Genomic DNA, 20,652 nt, shown 5'->3' with positions numbered 1-20,652 from the left:
GGCGGTGCCACACACCTATCGCACTACGTTTCCCGCCAACACGGCAAAGATGTCGGCGCTCGTGTCGTTTCCCGCCAAGCCCCCGCGGCAACAACCACGGAAGTTCGGCGGTGCCGAGGCTGTTTTTGTATGGCGGTACAAAAGTGAGCTCTATCCGCGACTTCTTCACGACTCCGTGCCTCGCGATTACGGCTGGAAATTACGGCGCGCAGGATGGGGCAGTCGGACGATATCGAGGACTCGACGTACAGCCAGCACCAGGATCTCTGCCAGAAGCTGAATATGGACGCGACCGCCGCGTCCGAGGCCTGGAAGTCCTACGAAACTATCCGGCAGAATTACACTCTCGAGGTGGCAACATTTATTATATACCTTGGCCCGACGATTGTTAATGCGATTTTTTCTCTTTCTCTTTCTTTCTTCTTTCGCGAGTATCCACCCGCGCGAAAGCGTTTCGCGAAAGAAAGGGACTCGGGATCGCGATACCGCAAATTGAATCGTCGATGTTTCCGTTTTTCGCGCGAGAAGGAGAGGGAACGTCGAGCGATTTTCTATTACTGCGCATTTATTTAGAATCGTAACGAACAAACGTCCGACGCGTTGATCTCAAAAAAGTGACGTAAGGATTAACAGTTAAAGTGTTAAACTCGCGGTAGAACAATTTTTCTCTTTCCAATATTTTTGTATGTTTTTTAATCGCAAATATATCGCTCGCACTCTGATATTTTTACCTTAAAACAATTATTCGGGAATCTTGTTAATTTTCTGTTAATAGCAATTCTTTCCCCCCCCCCTCTTGCTTTGTTCTCTAAAATGATGAATTGTAATATATTTCAGCAGAGTGTAAGAAAACTTTTCTTTTTTACAGGGTGATCAGTTGCATTGGATAGGATGCGCAGTGTACGTAGCTTGTAGAAAATCCTCCACACCCACGGTTGGGAGAACAGGTGCTAACGTGGAAGGCAATTGCGTGTCGCTGACACGTCTCTTACAATTGTGTAATCTTCCGTTGATACAGTTCTTTATAAAGAGCAAATCATGGGCGGATATGGCCAATATGCCGCAAGATTTTCGTATCAAGATAGAAAAGCTAGAAAAAAATTTCTCTGTGTCTATGGTCATATTTAAGAAGTATCAGCCAATATTCAACGATATATTCAAGGATCCAAGAGAGGATATCTCTAGACCGCATAGGTCTAGAAGGCATAGAGCGATACCCTGTACACCTACTAGAGTCTTTGAGTTCTGTTGGACGCTGTTTATATGCATAAAAGGTGCAATTCCCGACATCTTGGACGATCTTGTTAATTCTTACCATCTCTTGTTGGTCTGTTGTGATCTTATATATAGCAATGCTCTGTTATCCAATAGAAAAGATTTACTGAATCCCAAATTTCCTGGTGAGTATCCACTAAATTAATCTTAGAACAGACATGTATTACATTTTATGATACAGTGAGAAAAATTCTACATGTCTATATTTTACATATGTGTTTTATTTTTTTATTTATAGGATTGCCAGCAAATTTCAATGATGAGAACTATACTCCTTCGCAAACAGCAGATTGCATTGTTAGTTTGTTGTGCGAACGTCATGAAGCAATCCCTGTTGAAGCTAAAGTTATAAAGGAGTATTGCATGAAAAATTATATCAACAAGCTATTTAATGAGAGAATCCTACGTGGTGATCAGTCAAACTTTTCTGGTATATTAGACGCATTGAATTTTGATGGCAACAGTAAAGCTGTTAACAAGGCTTACGAACAGCGTGTGTTGAGCGTCGGAGACTTTGATGAAAGAATTTTCTTAGGTAAAATTGTTATTTAAAAACTATTATATATATATTTGTATACACATACATACAAATATATATTATAAGATAATTAAAAAGCACATACATGCATTATTGAAAGCTTGAAAGATGATTTTGCATGCTAGCTTATATCGCTTCAGTAAATATTTATATTATTAAGCAAAAATTTGTATGTGCAATTAATAATTATTTGCAACTTTTTCAGTCTTGCTAAATTTGATTTAATATACAATCAACATTTTTTTTTTCCTCAATAAAAATTTTACATTTTACTATAACTATTAATTGCTTATAACGTATAACATATGCTATAATAAATAAGTTATACCTCGTAATGAAGCTATCTGAATTTGTAGATTGAGAATGTTTCTAGTTGAAAAAAAAAAAGAATTGCTAGTTATTTATTTTAAGTTATTTTATTTTTTTTTGCTCTTAAAACAAATTTGTGTATCTGCTTTGTCGTGACTGTGCTTTGTAGCTGATTGGAGGAGAGTAAATTTGAGCAGCATATCAAATTCGGATATATCTGGCCAAGACTTTAGTAAGAATGACCAGTTTGCTAAAGACGTAGTCTTAAAAGGTGGGATATAACATTGAGTGAGAAATTCTTATATCTTGAGAGGGTGCCTTTAACATTTGAATGATTAATGAAACTAATTTCTTTTGGTTGTATTAACTCAACATTTTTGTTCATTCAATTAAAAAGTTTGTTATGTCAAACGAAAAAGGGATTTTCTCTTTTCTATATTTCTTTCTTAAATTACAAGCGTTGATTCTAATATCAATCTATGACTTGTTTCAGGCCATGACGCTAGTGAAAACATTGGTTCCCCTACGCAAATGATGAACATTGACGATTTTAATGAAAGATTGCAGATGAGCAAATTGCAAAGAGAACAGCATGCTGGGGTAAGTTTAAAGAAAAATACTATTTCTACTTTTATCTAAAGAATGTAATATATTTTTCTATATATAATGTATATCGCATAAGTAATTTTTTAATTTTTTTTTTAGCACATACAGTATCTAGCACCTCCCACACCATTGACTGGCCGTAAATACCTTCGATCGAAAGATATGTCTAATATAACACCAGTAACAACGGCAACTCAAAGTGTCATTAAGTTGCAAGCTCTGATAGCTGGGCAATCCGCTCCAAGCGAAGGTCTATTACAAATGCTGAACAATTGTTCTCAAGATGTTAAATCTTCGCTTGAAGCAAAGGTTAAACAGATCGGTGAACAATTTTGTGCAAGTTATAATAATAATGTTAATGATGGTTCGACATCCGACTTTGGAAAGAAGCGTCTTGTCATGGGACAAACTTTGTTCTACAAGCTACTAGAAATGATTTTGAACGACGAGAAGCGTAAAAAGCCGAACGATGACATAACTGTAAGTTTATATAAATTGCCTATACATCGAGGTTTTATTTTGCAGCACATGTTTAATATATTAATATATTTGTCTATATCTATATTTACAGAATCTCCTATTGAATGAAGTTTTCATTCAATGCCTGTTTGCCTGCTGCCTCGAGATAGTTATTTATTCGTACAAGAGCAACGACAAGATGTTTCCATGGATATTAAAGGCTTTGAATCTAGATGCATACTATTTTTATAAGGTCATAGAAATTATAGTAAGAGCCGAGGATCAATTGTCACGAGACGTTGTCAAACACTTGAATCAAATCGAGGAGAAGATCCTGGAGTCTCTGGCTTGGCGGAGCGATAGTCCTCTCTGGCAGACAATCGAATCTTTGTCGGACGGTGTGCCGAGCTGTGAGGAAGTTTCCTTACCTGGCACTTTGGAAACTGTCGATCCAAATGCACCTGGCCAACCTGTCTTAAGACGGATTGCTTTAGATCGAGATCGTACTCATCATGACGTTCAACAAAGTCCGATTTCATCTGCTTCAGAAAGGTATGTATAACATTCAGTTAATTGAAAGGATAGGAAATGCAGCTTAAAAAATCTAGTTTCTTCGCAAATTAAAATTGTTGTATAAATGTATTTGTGATATATAAAAAAAAAATTAATCAAAATATAGAAAAGTCATATATATGTAATAATATATATTATATAAAATATATAATATTATATAATACATACATGTATATTATATATTATATATATGTAATAAATTTGAGGATATAATCGTGATTGCACCTTTTATTCACATAATAAATTATAACAATTATTAAATTTAATTGTTTTTTACTCTCGAAAGACGATTTATCCGCGAAATAATCAAAAGAATCGTAAAAATCAAGTTTACCATCATTATTGTTTACTTGATTAATTTTTTATCGAGGAAAACATAAGTTTTGTATTGTTTAGATTTCAGTCTCCTATCGCAGCATCCGGTTTAGCGAAGAAACGATTATTCCCCGAGACCAGAGTCACCGGTCAAAGTGTTCTAAGAGTCGGGCAGAGTGTATTATCTTCTAACAGAAGAATGTTAATAGATGGCCAAAGAATCCTTTTGGTACCCGATCAAGCCGTTTCTAGAGCTTCGGACGCGCAAGCATCGAATAATTCTACTGCACAAGCTGTACAAGGAACGAATAGAGATGCAGCTAAACCAAGGAGAACAGGCTCCGTGGCGTTATTCTTTCGAAAGTTCTACAATCTCGCGTGCGTTCGCATGCAAGATTTGTGCAATTCGTTGGAAATTTCGGACACCGACAAGAAGAAGATCTGGACGATTTTTGAATACTCCATCAAAGAGCGTACCGAGTTGATGAAGGATCGACATCTCGATCAAATCTTAATGTGTGCAATTTATGTGATATGTAAACTCGTGAAGATGGAAAGGAATTCGTTCACCGAAATCATGCGTTGTTATCGTCTCCAGCCGCAGGCAGAGTCGCATATATACAGATCGGTGCTTATAAAGAAGATTTCCAATGACGATCCGACTACGACAAGCGATAATAATGAAAAATCACAGGATAATGGCACTGTAGCAGAGAATATAACTCCCCCGACTCCGACAAACATGGCTGGGACGTCGCAGAACTTTGACGGAGAGGAACGAGGCGATCTAATCAAGTTCTACAACACGGTATACGTGCCACAAGTCAAAGAGTACGCGAACAAATTTGGATCGGCTCGCGGTAACGTCATGAATCTCTCGTTGAGTCCTCTACCGAAAGGAAAAGCACCTGCTAATTCTCCAGTGAGGCGTGTTACCAGTAGTATTATGACACGTACTCTAGATCCGAAGGCTATTAGCGCATCACCGGCACCGCAATTAAGTTATTGCTTCAGTCGTAGTCCTGCCAAGGTAAAACGATTGGTTTCATCTAAATTTAAGTTTTATCTCTTTAGTTTCTACATCTTCGAGGATTTTTCCTACTAAAACTCGATCTTTTTTCATTTTTTATATGTATATATGTATGTAACATGTATCCATACATACATACATACATACATACATATATATATATAACACATATATGTATATGTATTTATACAGTAAAGTCCTGCAACAGTTAAATATCTCGAAAACAAAGGCTTTTTAAGAAAAATGTTTCAAATAAAAGTTGTAGGGCTTTAAGTGGCGCATTAAGTAATAGTATGACTATAAATAACACTGTTAAGGCCACGTAAAATTCGCTTTAAAATTTTTAAATGGAAATCTCTATTTTTTATTACATATTCATGTAGCTTATCTTAAGAGTTTTTCAAAACACTATAATAAAATTTTTTTCCGTTAAGTTTTTCGTGTTACGAGGCTTGAAAGATACAGTATTTTGATATAAAACACAAAATATCTTGTAAACATTCAGTTTTCGATAATCTTACCTTAATACTTTTATGCACAGAATAATGAGACCAATTGTAAAGGAAACGCATAATTGTTTTTAAGAAAAAATATGCTGCAAATTGTATACATTTTCTTAAAAATAACTATGCATTTTCTTTACACCAATTGATTTGTATAATTATTTTATGCATAAAAGTATTAAGGTAGGATTATCGAAAACTAAATATTTTACACAATATTTTGTATTTTATGTCAAAATACTATAAACTTCGAGCATTATAATTCGAAAAGCACTGAATGAAAAAATATTTTATTATAGTGTTTTGAAAAGCTTTCGAGATAAGCTACAAGAATGTGCAATCAAAAAAATAAGGGTTTCCATTTTTAAAAGTTCCAAAGTAAATACATGATCTTAACAATGCTATTTATAGTCACACTAACATTACTATTTAATGCGTCACTTAAAGCTCTAAACTTTTATTTAAAACATTTTTCTCAAAAAGTCTTTGTTTTCGAGATATTTGACTATTGCAGGACTTTTGGGACACCCTGTATATAATATAATTTATATATGTATATGATATATTATATTTTGTTTTTCCCCTTTCAGGATTTAGAAGCTATTAATAAAATGATGATATCTGTGGATGCGAAAAAGGGCGTAGGAAAGCGATTACTTTCTGATGACACGGATGTAGAAATGACAGAGAGTACATCTCCTAAAAAACCCGCGACCTTTGTCGCGCGAAAACTAGAAAATATCATTGGAGAACGACGAACGCAAAATCAATAACTTATGAGGGCGAAAAGAACTTTTTGGATCTGCTTATTTGCATTTGAATTGAATGGTTTACGAAAAGCAAAGGATTCTATTTACACAACACAGATGAGATCCAGTCTTGTGGTTGTGTTGTAGCGTAAATGTGAATCAAACATTACTTTTTAGGTATAGTTATTCTATTAAATTGGGGAAGGACCCAATCATATCGTTCACATTATACATAAATGCTATAATGTTGTTTGTAATTTTATTTAGTGTAAAGTCAGAATTAAATTTCCAGTATTGTTGGGGTTGACTTTTATCTTACCAGAGTAGATTTTTTTTTTTTTTTTTTTTTTTTTTTTTTTTTTTTTTTTTTTTTTTTTTTTTTTTTTTTTTTTTTTAAATTAATTTATAATTTACTGAACCAAACTGTCTTTCAAACCGTATAATACACTGGAATCTGGAACACAAAGATGTGTAGGGGATTATAATCACGAAACATGTATATTGCACTTTTCGTACATTACAATATTGTTTATAATATTGTTCAATATTATTAATATACCATCTTTTAGAATCAATTATAAATACAAACTTTAATTAATTACGATTTTTTTTAATTTGTCTATCTTTGTTACTTTTCGATCATGATTGTTACATAAAATTATCTTTATGTGGTGAAATTGCATATATACATCTTTATATTATAGTGATAATTAGTGTATATAAAATTACCGGTAATATCTATGGAAATATTAGCCAATGATTTTATGTAATCACAAAATTAATCACTTTTTCAGAATAATACATATTTAAATAAAAAGTTATTTAAATAAGGGAAAGAACATTAAATACGAAATTTGCAAAATAAATATAATAGCAATATTATTATCGTGACAATAAATTGTAATTCACACTACGATGTATGGGCTGGCTCACTACCATCGATAAATATTTTAATGATAGATTTTTGGATTAAAAAATCCGAAATATTGATTTTTCTTAAAATACAAATTCGATTAATTATGTTTTATAATTATTAACACACATTGGCTATATCATGTTAATTAAATGTTGAATGAAAATTTTGCACAAAGTCCACAGAATATATAATATTGTATTACTTATTTTTATATTTGAAACTCTTAATCTGTTAGAAATCTTTTTACCCCTTATGATTTAAAGACTTGATTGATGAAGATACAAAATTAATAAAATAATTTTTTTTATTTTTGAGTTGTAATATCTGCCATTAAAATATTATCCAATTGCGGTCGAACATCCCGTGTACACATAAATATTTCGTATTTGTAAAATAAGTTAAATAAAAAAATATATTAATTATAAATAGTTTTTATTTTTGATTGTTATGATTAAATCTCGTTAATTGCATATATCTTGTAAAAGTATAACCTAGTCAATATTTGATATATATCTTTCATACACTGGAAATTATTCTGACTATTCCAAGCACTGCGTATATTATGACTTGTTCATAAAATCATTACTTTTTTTTTTTTTATTTTGCAGTCAAAATATATACAAGGTCTATAAAAATATAGTTGCAGCCATACTTGGTGAAAGTAATTGTTTTAATGATAGATTTAAGCTTGCTATGGGAAAAAAAGTAACAAGTACTCACAGCAAATACAAATGTCAGAATTGGGTGATATTTGATTAAATTTATTTTTTTTTATAATAGAAAAATATTGATTCAGTGTAATAATTGGACATATAATCACAATTATATTTATCACATAAGCGTATCTTCTAATCTCTCGAAATGTAAGTTATTTGTATCTTTTAAAATTTAGTTTATTGAAAGTTAAAAAACTCAAAGTAGATTTATAAGTATTTCTAAATTCTATGATCTCATTAATTGCCAAATTAATTTGCCAATTAATTTGCCATTTTTATCGAACAATGTATAAAACGAGACTTAAGAGATAAGAATGAGAACAATTATCGTATTTATTGCATTGAAAGAACTTTGTAACTCGAGCTTAATATAATTGAATATCAATCACGAATTAATTAAATACTGATACTTTAATGTAATTGAATATAAATGTTCATTATGTACGAGATGATTGTGTTGCTTATTTTTATTTGCATTGTTCTATTTAGCAGTATTGTCTACATATATTTCAGTTATTATCAAGTTTTATTTTTTCTGCCGATCACAATCAGATATAAACGATCTTCATCTGCTTTTATCATTAAAATCATTTATATTGTAGGTATTTTTAAGAAACAAGATTTTAAGAAGAAATTACAGACAAAACTACTTTTTATTACGTAATTTGTATACGCAACTAATGACAATTCTAACTTTATAAATAAATAATATAAAACATTTTTTTATTGATATATGACCTGCTACTATAATCTTTCATGTACATATTATTATTATATATACGCAGAAATAAATCGGCGATATGTTTTAAAAAATGTCGACTTTCTTCTTTATAAAGAATAAACACTTCATGATTAAACTTTTATCATAAAAATATGGAATGCATATGCATATAAAATGTTTGAACCTATCTCTACATAAAATGCGATTCATGTTGTACCTAACATTGAGAAACCACAAACACATGTTTTATATGAATTAAATCTTTATTAGTCAAAATCAAATTCAAATCTTATAATAACAATTCTCGCTCGTGTTTCGCGTATAAAATATATTACAATATGTATATACACATAAGGAAAATTCCTATGTATTTAAGATAGGCCCCAAGCCTAGCTCGATGTTCGCACGCGCGTGTTTATTTTATATATATATATATAATGTATATGGACATACTTTACATATATCGTGCGTAATACATAAAATTTTAGAAATGTCCAAATATGATGAATATGTAAATTATATATTATACAATTTGTACGTTGTGAACATTGAGTCGTTAGTCAAGGATCATTAAAATATGTATGTTATTGAGACTGCTGAAGCAATATCTCTCGAAAATCTGGCAAACTTATTTACAAAACATGATGAGCTCGCAGTAAACGAGAAAAGAAATTTGTGATTATATCTCTTTTACGTATTTTCCAGTAAATTGCAAAATTGTAATTCAACGCTTCACATTGATTGGCACAAATGTCGGATACTTCAATACGCGCGGTAAGAAATTCTTTTCTCAGTCCATTGAATCTATATTATGTACATAATACAGAATGAATTCAGCTTATCGATTATTAAGAATATCGAAATACAGTATTTCGAATCGTTATATTTCAAAATATGATTCAGCATATAATTATTCCTCTCTTTAATTAAATCTCTCATCAAATCAACGATCACTTCGTAACTTCAATGAAAATATATCAAAATCTTACAAATACTGTATTGCTACATATTTGCAGTTGTGATGACCTTAATCCTAATGCATTATAGCTGCATAGTATCAACTAATTATTATTATTATTATTATTATTATTATTATTACTATTACGATTTCATATGTAAAAAATCACAATGTTTTGAAAACTTCCATTATGTTATTCAATATAAATCATATTTGTAATTTTTTGTTTAAAACCAAACATAATTATATAATTGATACACTAGATTCCTATTTGACAAGTCATGGACATTTGTAGGAATTTACAAGCATTAGAATTGTCATTTACAAGTAGCAAAATATATATACAACGTGCCATATTATCTTCGCTAACATCTTAAAAATTTGATTCGAAGAGAAATAATGATTCATCGAAGCTCCGATAATTCTTTCTATTTCCATATAAATAGAGAGAATTATCGGCTTTACTATTCCGATTTAATCGGCTTTACCTTCCAGCAGAGGAACATTCGAATATTTTGGAAAATCTACAGGATCAATGGGATTTTTAACTTTGAAACTAGGAAATAATCCTGTCATACTAGTTCTAGTGTTGTATCCCTTGGAGAAACCATCCCAATGATTGCCAAAGACCTCGATCAAGTCTCCGGCCTTCAATTCTAGCTCCCCGCTCTTCCTCGGCTTGTGATCCAAAATAGCTACGTGGGGATGCGGATTTTGTCCCCCGTAATAATATATATCGTCGAGGGATGTAAATCTATCGTATGCATCCACGTAGAAGGTTTGCATCAACTCGTACGCGACACGACACACTTGAGAACTGAATGTGCACACCAAGTAGTCGCATTCGGATAGAAGGTGAATGTCGATAATTATTCCCTGCAACGAAGCATCGGAATATCGCTTCGCTACAGACGCCGTCTCGGCGACTTCCGGATCGCCTATTATTTCGTAATTTGGATAACGTTTTTTCGCAGTTGTTATTACTTTCGGATCATCGCTGGCTATAAAAACCCTCTTTACATCCGGCTTGGTTTCAAGCTCGTCGAAATACTGTTCCACTTTAGTCATATATTCATCTATGTCATGGTAAGCTGCCTCTGTACCTACTTTATCCGTTCTACGTACGTGAATGCCGACTATAGGTTTCTTGAAACCAAGTCTCTCTTTTGTCCTTTCCAGTGTTTGTTTCATCTGATCCTGAGGTCGCATCAGGTATTTCAATACTTGTCCTACCCACCAGACTAAAGGATGACCGTGAATCTTCTCTAATCTTGGCGCCAAGTCTGCAGGTACACTAGGTGGCTGGAACCTCGGTTTCGGATAAACATTGTCTACTATTGGCAGAGATATTACTTGTTTAGAGGAATCACCAGGCCAATTGGAATGTGAAACACCTGTTACAGATAAACAAGTATCGCTGAGAGGTTTAAATACGGATTCCCAGCCACCCTTCTGATACCTCCAGCCTTTAGATTTTAGTATCAGTGTCCTTTCTGTACCATAAGCTACTAGAAAGCAGTACGTAATGTGATGAACCTGCAAATGAGAAAAGATGCACTTATTTCACTTGGCCCGTTGAAGGATTCAATTAGCATAATTTAATTCTCTTACCTGGCAGCCAAAGCCGCATCCTTTATTTATACTACATATCAATTTCTTTGCTTTATTACAATCGGCAGGATTTTGCAGATACCTTTAAAATAAATAAAATGTACAATTAGATTAGAGAAGCTATATATAGCTAGATTAGATTAAATTTGCAAGATTGCTTTGACATGTTAATATTTACATTACCTAAATCTTCTCTGAACAAGATCAGATAAATCTTTTGCTTCCCTCTCCCGCCATTCTTCGTAACCATCTACTTTCTTTAATTTATCGATATTCATTATAAGTGTCTTTTTGTGATCCCATACATTTTTCAGCACATCTTGTACCTCTTTCTCCCTCTGATCATATGTAAATTCATCAACGTGCTTTTTAAATTTGTTTAATTCGGCGTTTATATAATACCTATGATGTATATGATCAAATTGATCATCTTTCTTATAGTATGTGTTAAGAATATTTCATTTCAATTAATTTAATTAATTATTATTATAATTACCACGTCTCCTGAATATCATTTCTCAATCGCCGTCGTAGCTCTTCGTGTTCTAAGGAAGGAATGCCGTGCTGCGATCCATCTTGATGCTCTATCATATCATAATAAGCTTTCCCGACCTTATCCTGTATGGCTCCTAAATGATCGCCCTGTATAGATTTTGGTCCTTCTCTGGAAATTATGTTAGCCTATACAATAAAAAGATCGCAATGCTCCGTGTCTCAAATTTCACATTTCAATGTTGATGAATTTCTCTGTGTTTTCTTTTTCATAGATTTCTCAGTGCGTAAACATACCCTAAGATGAAGTTCTTTAACGCATCGTTTTGCCTCTTTAGAATTTCAAAGTCGTTAACCATTTGCTCTAGCCGTTGCGTGTTCTCTTTATTGGCAGTACTAGCATCTCGGCTTGACAGGGAATTGGACTTAAATATATGAACGATGGATATAATTAATACTAAAAACCATATCATTAGCAACGCTATCCCAAACTTTCCTAGCCAACCAGGTCGTCCAGACCAAATCGCTGGCATCTTGAACAAAGTACCTTAGCTTGTGATGTGTCACAACATTACGATATCTGAAAATATAATAAAATAATGTTAAATTTTTAATAAAGTACATATATACTTCATTTAAATATATTTTTCTTGTATGTTCAAATATATATATGTAAAGTTTCTAATATTTCCAAGTAACTCTCTCACGTATTCTCAAATTTCACGTATGTTATATTTTGAAATCGATGTAAAACGAAACAGAAATATAAATTTTAACACATTTTAGATACAAAAAAAAAACGATTTCGATCCTGTATATATATATATTACACTATTGAGACATTTCGCTAAAACTATCACTAGCTTTCTCTCGTTCTCTGCTCCTTGGAGTTCCATTTAATAAAGGACAATGACAGTTTAATTATTGCTGGCTATAATAAGGAAATTTAAAAATAAATACGAGCTGGTCCACGGATGAACGAAGCAACGAAGGAGCGTTAATTACTTCCGTTTCTATATTCGCAACCATTCCACGATTGCTCTAACCTCTGTATTATCTCTCTATCTTTCCGGAATATACGCGAAACATGCACGCATGTATAATAATGTCACCAACGACGATGAACGATTGATAAATCGCCAATTGTTATACGAGAATGTGAAAAATATGGAAATTTCGTTACACGAAAATCTCCGCACAAATATTAAATTAAATACACACGGTGTATAAGGAATCTCGTCTCTCCTATTTCGTCGCGCGTTCTTTCGTTACGCTCTCGCAGGACATAAATAAGGATCGCTATCGCGCGTCAAAGTTATCCGACGCCGAGTTTGTGAACGAAATTACTGTTTTTATTATTATTAAAAAAAATCTTATTTTTCACGCAACCTGATTGAACTGATTTTCGCCACTTACGTGTCAACCACTTGCCGTGCGCTCGCAATCAGCTGACTTACGAAAGACGTCGCGACGCTTATCAATCATCTGTCACTCTACCGCTCTGTGCACGAGCACTCGAGTTCAGACGTCCCGTTCGATCTCGAGTTGATTCCATCCCGCGCTCGAACGACAGACTAAATCCGGTTAGCGTGATAAGGGAGGGTTAACCAATACTGATGATTGTTGATAACAAATTCGATATGGTCGCCCTAGTGCATCGGAGCACATCGTCGAAGAACGTTTTAGACATTAATTAAATGCATGGCGTAAAAATGTTATGACGTCATGAGGTGAACATTTCGCATGGACCAGTCTTTTTTTTTTTTATTTAATTACTTTATAACGTGGACAAAATTTATAAATAAAGTTTGTTGACTATTGAAACCTCGTGACGTTACATCGATCATTAATTAAATGCATAGCATAAAGAAAAGTGTCCAATAAATTCTATTAAATGCGATATGATGACGTAGTGAGGATTTTGCATAGAGTTTTTTTTATTTAATATGGACAAAATTTATATAAATATAAAGTTTCTTGATTTTATTGAAAAATAATATAATAATATTCATATCATAATTTTTGATATTTTAAATTTCATTCCAATATCGAAAAATTCATATATATAACGAAGAAATTATTGCAAATTAATTTTGTTATACAAACTGTTTCTAATATTTCACATAAAAATTATTTTGACATTTATTTCTATGTTAATAATTATCTGTTATCGCGTGAAATTGCCGCTGCATCGACGACTTCGATACTTCGAGAATCGCAATAAAATTGCTTTTCGATAGACTCCTGAATGACGTGCAGTCTTTACATGTCGATTTATCTCCGCATCTGTCAAAAAATCGTCTTCGCGTTTTTATTTTATTTTATTTATTTATTCGTCAAAGTGCATTGAGATAGAGATACATCACATATAGAGGAGGTACATAAACAAATTGCAAGTATACATATATGATATATTTTTGTGAAACTACACATTTTTTATGAATATTAAAACGTCTGGAGTTCTCATCCTTATAATCTCTTTGATAGTAACTCAATCCCTTATTAGAGAGACTTTATCAATGTCCGAGAACCATTGAATAAAGATAACATTGTTATAAAGATTTAAACATTATTATAAAGATAATATTTATTTTATTATTAATATTATAAACAAAAATATTTATTATTGTATTATTATAAGATAATATCATTTTATAACATTATTATAAAGATTACTATCACTTTTTATCCTTTGTCGAGAAAACAATGATTGCGTGCATTCCAGTTAGTCTTTGAACGACATTCAAATTTCGCGCCGCGAGCGGCCATTTTTCTTTTCCCGTGACGTCACTAGTCGCGCGACCATAGATGGCGCTGTCGTTTTACGTAAAAATTGAATGTTCATTGCGGATATAAACGCAGCGTCTACGCGCTTCCGTTTTTTTTTTCTTTCCAATTAAAAATCATCAAATGCGCATGAAAAATATAAAAAAATTACAAGCACGTTTCATTATCGACACGAATCGCGAGAAAATCTGCAACTCGGATTCCGAGAAACGCGAAATGTAAATTGGCGCGATGATGAAGCGAGACGCCGTATGACACATCAACCGTCCTCTCTCTCTCTCCCACCTCTCCCACCACAAAAATCGCGCACGCAGCATCCTTGCGCGCGAAACACGCGTACGCCGGTGGACACGCACGTCGTGTGTCTATGGCTATCGCGTGGCTGTTGTACATACCTGTGAATAGTGTATTTTAAGCCTTTTAGTTTTAACGAAATGACCGACTGAAGAGGAGGAAGAAGAAGAAGAAGAAGGCGGGCGAGAGGCCGCGAGACGAAGCATAAATACGTGAGAGTGCGTGTGTGGAGGAAGCAGGAGGAAGAGGAGGAGGACCAAAAGAGAGAAAGACAGAGACGGAGAAAAAAAAGGGTGGCGCAGGCGGAAAGACGGTTGATTGCGGAACCTCGAGCGTCGCTCCTTCTCGAGGAGAGGTAAAAATTGCGTCTCGTCCACACCTCGTCGAAACGATATATATATATATATATATATATATAGTTTAGAATTTTCTTCTCTATCTATCTATCTCTCTCTTTCTCGCGTGCTCGAACTCGCTCACTTGTTCCATCTCTCTCTCTCTCTCTCTCTCTCTCTCTCTCTCTCTCTCTCTCTCTCTCTCTCTCTCTCTCTCTCTCTCTCTCTCTCTCTCTCTCTCTCTCTCTCGCGATCCTTCCCATTTTCCCCCCTCTCCCTCGCCCCCTCGTCGCCGCCGACGTACACGCAGTTGTTTCTCGCTTGTTTCATCTTTCTTTCCTTCCTCCGTCTTTTCTCGCGCGGCTGTCGGCCGGTTCGTTCGTTCGTACGTCGAATCCGCGCTCGTTCCGTCACTTTAGCCGGAATAATCGAGTCTCTCTCTCTCTTCCTCTCTCTCTTTCTCTCTAGCGGTCATCATCGTGCGCGCTTGTACCCGTTCACGGTTTCCTTTGTGCTCTCTCACTCCCTCTCTCTCCCTCTTTCTCCCTTCGTGTCCTCGGCGTACACAGTGTTGTCAAAAATCCGGCAGCAGCGCGCCGGAGCTGCACACAGCTGCCATTGCTGTAATTATCTGCTTTTCGCTGGTGTAGCACGGTGTATTCGCTGCTCAAGTCCTCTGTCAAGACTGACTGATATCTACGCGCTATCGTCGTCGCAGCAGCAGCGGCAGCAGCAAAAGCCGCCCCGTCACCACCATCGTCATCCTCATCAGCATCATCGTCGCCGTCGTCGTCGTGGAAACCTCCGAAGATGTGCCGCCGTTGATGAACAACGCGCGGAACATGTTCGCGCCGTAGAGCGTCATCATCGTCGTCGTCGTCGTCGTCTTCGCCGGTTGACCAGAGTTAACCTTCACGAGGGTGAACCTTCCCCCCTCCCCCTCCACCTCCCCGGGAGTTCCGCGCGTCCGGCAGCGTGGTTTGACAGCGGCCGGGGGTTTGACAGCGGGACAGAGGCTTTGACAGGAGCGCGCGAGGAAGGATGAAGTGGCTCACCGCGAGCAGCGGAGGCGCCGGAGGCGAGCCGGCTTCCTCCATGCAGCTGCATCACACCTCCGCCAACGGCCACATACCCACGGTATACCGTCCGAGCGTACGCGGCGATTTTCTCACCGGCCCTTCTCTCGACTCGGCGATCTCGTTGCCCCTTATTGGGCAACGAGCCGACACAAGGGGCGACGATAGATTTGTGCGAGATATAGGGTAGCCATAACCTCGACGGCGGGCGAGGATATCTATCGCCCTGCGATTTTGCGAATGTCTGCGCGAGAGTGTCGAGGTGTCTCCACGGAGACGCCGACTCGGAATTTTTTTCTACGGAGAAATCGTGATCCGGGATGTATAACGTAATGAGTAAAGCGGGATTAGAGAGAAATATTGCTTGATGGTTTTGCAAGTTTTAAGCGTAATTGAAATGCACAGGGTTTTCAAGTCTTGACGTAGTGACGATCCAAATTCGAATCTGAGCTTTAACGTGACGCTTGATATTAAAAATTGGAAAAGTCGTTGAATTGTGTACATTGTCAAATTTTGCAACAATCAAATCATGTATCGAGTATTGAAATTATTAACTATATAAAATTATTGTGTAATTAATGTTGCAAGCATGCTACGATGATTCTAACTTTGATATATATATGGCTTGTTATTAGGATACCGAACAGTGTGGACAAATTATGGCTGGTGGGGATAATATGCGAATTCAACCTGGTCAGACACATCAGATGGGGGTGAATAGAACTCAAGACGATGCCATGGTTGGTTATGTATTTCAACGACCTACAGAACCAGAATTTAATACCCAATCTTCGACTTTCCAAGCGAAACAGGCTCCAAGAGCGTGGGCTCTAGCGGATGATGTTATCGTCGATAATGTATGTGTAATAAAATGTTTATTTAGTTTAATAGTTCCATCACTTAATAATAATTGTGATTTATGCATGTGTTACATTTATCAAATTCATATATAATACTTATCAATTGTTGCATCTTTTTTTTTAATTTAAAGAATGAATTAAAATATTAATAATATAATATTAATAATATAATATTATATGATATTATATAATAATATAATGTAATATAATATTATATTATAATATTAGTAATATGATTATTTATAATGATAATTAGTGAATTATATAATCGAAATAATTTGTTTCAGAATCAAGAAAAGTGGAAATATTCTATGACTAAGCTCGGTGTACCTCAACAGAGTCAATCTCAACAACTTGGATTGACGATGAATAATGTACATCTCAGTAATGTACCATATGAGATACATCCTATGCAATTGAAAGTAAGCAATAATTATTAACATGTTGATTATATTTTATACATCAATAGATAGTCTTCTACAAATATTTTATGTTTATTTTATAGAGTGGAGCACCCGGCGCAGAACATTTAGTTTACTTAAACAATCAGATGACTGCTCAACAACAAGTTGCGCTCTTTCATCATCAGCAGCAACAGCAACAATTCAGAAACGGACAGGTAAGTCTTTTCATATATGATACAAATTGCATTGAATATACTATTGGTTCTTGCGCACGGGATGCAAATTGCATCATGCTTGATAAAAAATGATGCTGCCATCTTATTCGCTGAGAAATCGTAAATAACATATATTTAATATGGATAGGCAATGTTACATAAAATGTCACTAAAAAACTTGTTCGTTTCTCTTATCAATGCATAATTAGGAATTATGAATACAATTAAGAGTCTTAAATGAACAAGTTATTTATCATGATTATATAGTTAGTGTGAAGTTATGAGCATCTATTCACCTATGAAAATTTTCTTTTAACATACTATTGTATGTTTTAACTAAAGGATATGAATAGAATTCAATGAATTTATATTTTCGCGATTGATAATATATTTTATAGTATTTTATACAATGGATCACATTTTGGTCTTTTGCTTAAACTATGTTGGAGTCAATATTTGACCATCCGGCAGATATGTATATAAGGAAAAAGAATGTAGGTTGATATTGCTCACTTTTATTTTAATCCTATGAGCTATAAATAACTATATGGATATCAATTGCACATAGCATTTTATTATTGCTTGTTTGATTTATAAATTTCAACATTGAGTAATCTTTATAAATGTACAAGAATGTGGTATTATAGAATTTTATTTATTACAATCAAAATTCTCTTTTAATAATTTTTCTTTGTTGTATCAACAGGATACAATTTTAATCAAAAATTTAATTTAATGTTTTATAATATTGAAAATTGACAAGATGCAAAAATCTTTATTGTGAAATAAATTAACTTTAAATTTGTAAAAAAAAAAGAACATGACAGAGTTAATGGTAATTTTAAATATTTCTTATTAATAAAAATAATTATTTTCGTTTAAAAACGCTTGTTACTGTTTCATAATTTACTTTAATGCAAATATTTATCTAGTAAATTTATGAAACAGTGAATGCATTAAAACCTATCTCGTTTGATATCTATTATATTTGCTTTGATAGAGTAACATAAACATGTTAATCAGTTGAAATAATTTATAAATATCGAGTAACTCTACAATACTGCAGCATTTTCCAATAATCAAAAAACTGCAGCAGTTGTAAAACCGATAAAATTTATGATACTGACATTTGGCTATTATAAAATAATTGAAAAATTATTATATTACATAATGTCACGCTATTACATTTATATCGATATCATAATTATTTTGATTAATTCTGTTACATTTTACAATCTTGATCAAAATAATTATTTCTTTTGATGCACAACAATAATACTAGATCTTACTATATAAACGATACAGTACTAATATTTAATCTAACAATAAGTATGCACTTTTCTCTTTTCTGCGGAAATAATGCGAGGAAAGCACAAAACTACTAACTTGGTCTATGAATAAATTCTTTGTCGTCCTCGATATTCTCCTTGCCATTATATATACTGAGTATCTCATATTTTATTCGGCGCGCCAGTATTATTTGCCCCGTGTATAAAATATAAAACCACGAGTAGCCTCATTATTGTATAAAGAAGAGACATACCGACGTGATTTAGGGTGGGAGATAAAAGGCTTTATATAGATTATCATAGATCTTGATGATGCAATTTAATACATCTTAAGATCAACCGCTGATGGACATTGATATATATAGAATTTGATATAATATTTGTATTTAGAATTTCTATATTGATATATAGAATTTAATATGATAATGATTGATAATTAATATTTTAAATATATTGATAGAGAATTAATTCATATATAATACGTTACTTTTACTTATATTTAGATTGTCATTAATTCTTATCATAATCATTAATTCTTTTGAATAATGATAATAAATTTAACTTTTCAATATTCAGCAAAAATTGCTTAGAATATTTGCATGTGTATATTTGTGTGTAATAAAAATTAATTTAAATATTAATATATTATGAAACTATTGTTATTACATTATTTAATTTTGTTATTATGTAATATTACTATTGCTATTGATATTATTTAAATATCCTAAAGCTATGTCCATCAGTGGTTTATCTTCTTGTGTTAAGATAAATAAAAATAGGTTTTAACTTAAATATAGGGAACAATATGTGATTCTGTTTGATCAAACAGTTACATCAAATAATTTGTTATAAAAAGAATATTACAATTTTGAGAATATGATTATTTCTTAGTTTACATTCTTCTATAAATACTTATACATTTTAAATATTGAAAGTACAAAAAAAATGTGCAGCGCAAATTTTTATTTTATTTCACTTTCGATATCTTTGCTGAATATAATTTACAAAGTACATATATGAAACTTAGTTCTCTATGAAAAATATAAGTATAAAATCAGTGTCATTTTTCAGTATAAGGTTTTGAATTTTTATTTTTTTATTTTTTACATAAATTGTTCTATCATATCTGGTTTAATATAGAGTTCATGTCATAATATACATAAGGTACATTATACATTTGCCTTTATATTTAGTGTAAATTTTTCATTTTACTTTCGCTATCTTCTCTGAATACAATTTACAAAATACATATATGAAACTTATTGTTAGTAAAATCAGTTTTATTTCTCATTTTAAAAGATTATTGTGAATTTTTATTTTTTTATATTTTACATAAATTGTTCTATCGTATCTGGTTTTTTTACATAAATTGTTCTATTGTATCTGATTTAATCTAGAGTTCATATGCCATAATACGTAAAATATACATTATATGTTTTTTTATTTAATTGTCAATGGCTTTTCTCAATATTTCGCGAATGTATCACAGTTTTGCGAAGCAGTGAAGAAAAAAAATTTTTATTATAAGATTATTTTGAATTTTTATTTTTTATATAAATTGTTTTCTATTGTATCTAGTTTAATCTACACAGAGAGAATTTTCTTTTAGAATTTACCCTGA

The 20,652-nt window shown here is 33.1% G+C and overlaps 3 protein-coding genes across 13 annotated transcripts in view; 2 read left to right on the top strand and 1 right to left on the bottom strand.

Annotated features, from left to right (window-relative positions):
- The first annotated feature begins 21 nt into the window (after positions 1 to 21).
- On the top strand, positions 22 to 6,755 carry LOC145943552 (retinoblastoma-like protein 1). 3 transcript variants are annotated; one of them, XM_083051135.1, is made up of 9 exons: positions 22 to 351; positions 869 to 1,400; positions 1,514 to 1,810; positions 2,292 to 2,393; positions 2,616 to 2,722; positions 2,828 to 3,208; positions 3,300 to 3,739; positions 4,157 to 5,105; positions 6,199 to 6,755. In XM_083051135.1, exons 1-9 carry the CDS (start codon positions 214 to 216, stop codon positions 6,379 to 6,381), a joined length of 3,129 nt encoding a protein of 1,042 aa, XP_082907261.1. In that variant the 5' UTR covers positions 22 to 213; the 3' UTR covers positions 6,382 to 6,755. The 3 variants fall into 3 exon arrangements, with proteins under 3 accessions (XP_082907261.1, XP_082907262.1, XP_082907264.1); XM_083051138.1 differs by lacking the exon at positions 22 to 351 and adding an exon at positions 441 to 619; XM_083051136.1 differs by lacking the exon at positions 2,292 to 2,393.
- Positions 6,756 to 8,946: 2,191 nt separating this feature from the next.
- Positions 8,947 to 13,450, bottom strand: Fuct6 (alpha-(1,6)-fucosyltransferase 8). 4 transcript variants are annotated; one of them, XM_083051139.1, is made up of 6 exons: positions 13,188 to 13,450; positions 12,069 to 12,351; positions 11,776 to 11,943; positions 11,463 to 11,681; positions 11,280 to 11,361; positions 8,948 to 11,204 (listed from the first exon to the last, which is right to left on the bottom strand). In XM_083051139.1, exons 2-6 carry the CDS (start codon positions 12,302 to 12,304, stop codon positions 10,143 to 10,145), a joined length of 1,767 nt encoding a protein of 588 aa, XP_082907265.1. In that variant the 5' UTR covers positions 12,305 to 12,351; positions 13,188 to 13,450; the 3' UTR covers positions 8,948 to 10,142. The 4 variants fall into 4 exon arrangements, with proteins under 4 accessions (XP_082907268.1, XP_082907265.1, XP_082907266.1 ...); XM_083051140.1 differs by lacking the exon at positions 13,188 to 13,450 and adding an exon at positions 12,993 to 13,145; XM_083051141.1 differs by lacking the exon at positions 13,188 to 13,450 and adding an exon at positions 12,602 to 12,965.
- A 1,417-nt stretch (positions 13,451 to 14,867) lies between these two features.
- Positions 14,868 to 20,652, top strand: part of Pum (pumilio) — a 108,048-nt gene continuing 102,263 nt past the window's right edge. For 4 of the 6 annotated variants that reach the window (XM_083050968.1, XM_083050967.1, XM_083050965.1 and 1 more), the window contains exons 1-5: positions 14,868 to 15,207; positions 15,838 to 16,324; positions 16,899 to 17,120; positions 17,411 to 17,545; positions 17,629 to 17,742. In XM_083050968.1, the coding sequence (XP_082907094.1) occupies positions 16,229 to 16,324; positions 16,899 to 17,120; positions 17,411 to 17,545; positions 17,629 to 17,742 (567 nt within the window). In that variant the 5' untranslated portion in view covers positions 14,868 to 15,207; positions 15,838 to 16,228. Of the gene's footprint in view, positions 15,208 to 15,480; positions 16,325 to 16,898; positions 17,121 to 17,410; positions 17,546 to 17,628; positions 17,743 to 20,652 lie in introns of those variants that run through there. The other 2 variants (XM_083050964.1, XM_083050963.1) reach the window with 2 other exon arrangements.

Source organism: Prenolepis imparis, unplaced genomic scaffold (genome assembly GCF_030444845.1).
Source record: "Prenolepis imparis isolate NDT839.2.m4 unplaced genomic scaffold, iyPreImpa1.0 SCAF_12, whole genome shotgun sequence".
Classification (NCBI taxonomy): domain Eukaryota; kingdom Metazoa; phylum Arthropoda; class Insecta; order Hymenoptera; family Formicidae; genus Prenolepis; species Prenolepis imparis.
The sequence above is the reverse complement of the archived record's forward strand: the minus strand, read 5'-3'. Positions and strand labels throughout refer to the sequence as shown.

Coding starts and splice junctions, on each gene's coding strand:
- Fuct6 (XM_083051139.1), bottom strand. CDS start 12,304: ATGCCAGCGATTTGGTCTGGACGACCTGGTTGGCTAGGAAAGTTTGGG. Junction 11,944..12,068: donor TTAAAGAACTTCATCTTAGG/GTATGTTTACGC, acceptor CATAATTTCCAG/AGAAGGACCAAAATCTATAC. Junction 11,362..11,462: donor CTTGTTCAGAGAAGATTTAG/GTAATGTAAATA, acceptor TTTATTTTAAAG/GTATCTGCAAAATCCTGCCG.
- LOC145943552 (XM_083051135.1), top strand. CDS start 214: ATGGGGCAGTCGGACGATATCGAGGACTCGACGTACAGCCAGCACCAG. Junction 352..868: donor GGCAGAATTACACTCTCGAG/GTGGCAACATTT, acceptor TCTTTTTTACAG/GGTGATCAGTTGCATTGGAT. Junction 2,723..2,827: donor AAAGAGAACAGCATGCTGGG/GTAAGTTTAAAG, acceptor TTTTTTTTTTAG/CACATACAGTATCTAGCACC.